This window comes from Empidonax traillii, unplaced genomic scaffold (assembly GCF_003031625.1).
Source record: "Empidonax traillii isolate 1590-97213 ecotype Southwest subspecies unplaced genomic scaffold, ASM303162v1 scaffold6565:size5921, whole genome shotgun sequence".
In the NCBI taxonomy this organism is placed as follows: domain Eukaryota; kingdom Metazoa; phylum Chordata; class Aves; order Passeriformes; family Tyrannidae; genus Empidonax; species Empidonax traillii.
Window position 1 is genome coordinate 1 of NW_020961758.1, and position 2,001 is coordinate 2,001.

General features: G+C 68.7%; 1 protein-coding gene across 1 annotated transcript in view; it reads left to right on the top strand.

Moving 5' to 3' along the window:
- Positions 1-677: 677 nt before the first annotated feature.
- Positions 678-2,001, top strand: part of LOC114073474 (phosphatidylinositol 5-phosphate 4-kinase type-2 gamma-like) — a gene marked incomplete at its 3' end in the record, with an annotated part of 5,240 nt that continues 3,916 nt past the window's right edge. Inside the window, exons 1-3 of the mRNA XM_027911218.1 lie at positions 678-803; positions 889-985; positions 1,708-1,990. Of these exons, the coding sequence (XP_027767019.1) occupies positions 739-803; positions 889-985; positions 1,708-1,990 (445 nt within the window). The remainder of the gene's footprint in view (positions 804-888; positions 986-1,707; positions 1,991-2,001) is intronic.

Here is a 2,001-nt window from a genome sequence, read left to right on the forward strand (position 1 = left end):
GGGGGGGGGGGGGGGGGGGACCACGATGATATCCACGGGGACACCCACGAGGAACCCACAGGGAACCGCACAAGGACCCCCCCCCAACACCAGCACCGCGGGGGAGGAGGGGACCGTCACGGGGAATCCCACAGGGACCCCCATAAGGACCCCACAGGGGCCCCCGGGGGGACACTCGGGACCCCCACAGGGACTCCCCCACTGGCATCCCCGGGTGCCCCCCCAGACCCCTCCCGTGTCCCCAGGACCCTCATGTGCCCCCCAGGCCCCCGCCTTGTTTGTCCCCAGCTCTTCCCCGATCCCCTCAGGACCCCCCTACACACACACACACTTTGTGCCCCCCAGACCCCGATCGGTGTCCCCAGGACCCCCCTTTGCGTCCCCGAGACCCCCTGGCCGGGACTGTCCCGTGTGTCCCCCCCAGGCCCTCCCGATCCCCCGAGAGTCCCCTCCGTGTCCCCCTCAGGACCCCCGACTTCCCCAGGACCCCCCTCCCTCGAGCCCCACCCGCCGGGACCCCCATCCACCCCGCAGGTCCCCCCGGGGGGTTGGGGGGGTGTCACCGTCCCGGCGGGGTTGGGGTGGCCGCGGAGGATGAGGGGCGGTCCCGGGGGATGGGGGGTGGTCCCGGAGGGATTGGGGCGGTCCCAAGGTGTTTGGGCAGCCCTGGGGGGGAGGTCCCAACGCCCCCCCCGTGCCCCCCAGATCAACGAGCTGGCGCAGGTGCCCCTGCCCGTGATGCTCCTCCCCGACGACTTCAAGGCCAGCTCCAAGATCAAGGTCAACAACCACCTGTTCAACAGGTGAGGGGGGGCTGGGGGGGCACGGGGAGGGGTCCTGCCGCGGGGGAGGGACCCCCCAAACCTGACATCCCCCCCCCCTGCCCAGGGAGACCCTGCCCAGCCACTTCAAGTTCAAGGAGTACTGCCCGCAGGTGTTCCGCAACCTGCGCGAGCGCTTCGGCATCGACGACATCGACTACCAGGTGGGCACGGCATGGGGGCACCCAGAGCCCTGAGGGGGCACCCTGAGCCCTATAGGGGCACCCAGACCCCTGAGGGGGCACCCTCAGCCTGGGGGGGCACCCTGAGCCCTATGGGGGCACCCAGACCCCTGAGGGGGCACCCAGACCCCTGGGGGGGTACCCAGAGCCTGTGGGGGCACCCAGACCCCTATAGGGGCACCCAGAGCCCTATGGGGGCACCCTGAGCCCTATAGGGGCACCCATACCCCTGAGGGGGCACCCAGACCCCTGGGGGGGCACCCAGAGCCTGTGGGGGCACCCAGACCCCTATGGGGGCACCTAGAGCCTGTGGGGGCACCCAGACCCCTGGGGGGGCATCCTGGTACCTGTGGGGGCACCCTGATACCTGTGGGGGCACCTCTGTCACTTGTGGGGTCACCCCAGAGCCTGTGGGGTCTCACCTGCCCCCTGTGAGGTCACACCTCTGTCCCCTATAGGGTCGGATACCTGTGCCCTGTAAAATTACCCTCCTGTTCTTGCAGGTGTCCCTGACCTGTTATAGGGTCAGTATGGGATCCCTGCAGGATCCCTGTGTACCCCAGGTATCCCTGGTCCACCATGGGGTTATTGTAGGATCCCTATAGGATCCCCATGTCCCCCAGGTATCCCTGGCCCATCACTGCCCCACTGGTCCCACTGTAGGGTACCTATAGGGTCTCTGTAGGGTATTTCTGTCCCCCCAGGTGTCCCTGACCCGTCACCCCCCCCGCTGGTCCCAAACCTCGCCCCGGTTGTTGCTCTCGGCCGACCGGACGCTGGTGCTGAAGGAGCTCAGCAGTGAGGGCGTGGCTGACCTGCACGGGCTGCTGGCACATTATCACCAGGTGAGGGGACATGGGGGACAGGGGGGGACACACAGGGGACATGGGGACACACAGGGGACATGGGGGGACACAGGGGACATGGGGACACACAGGGGACATGGGGGGACACAGGGGACATGGAGACACGCAGGGGACAGGGGGACACACAGGGGA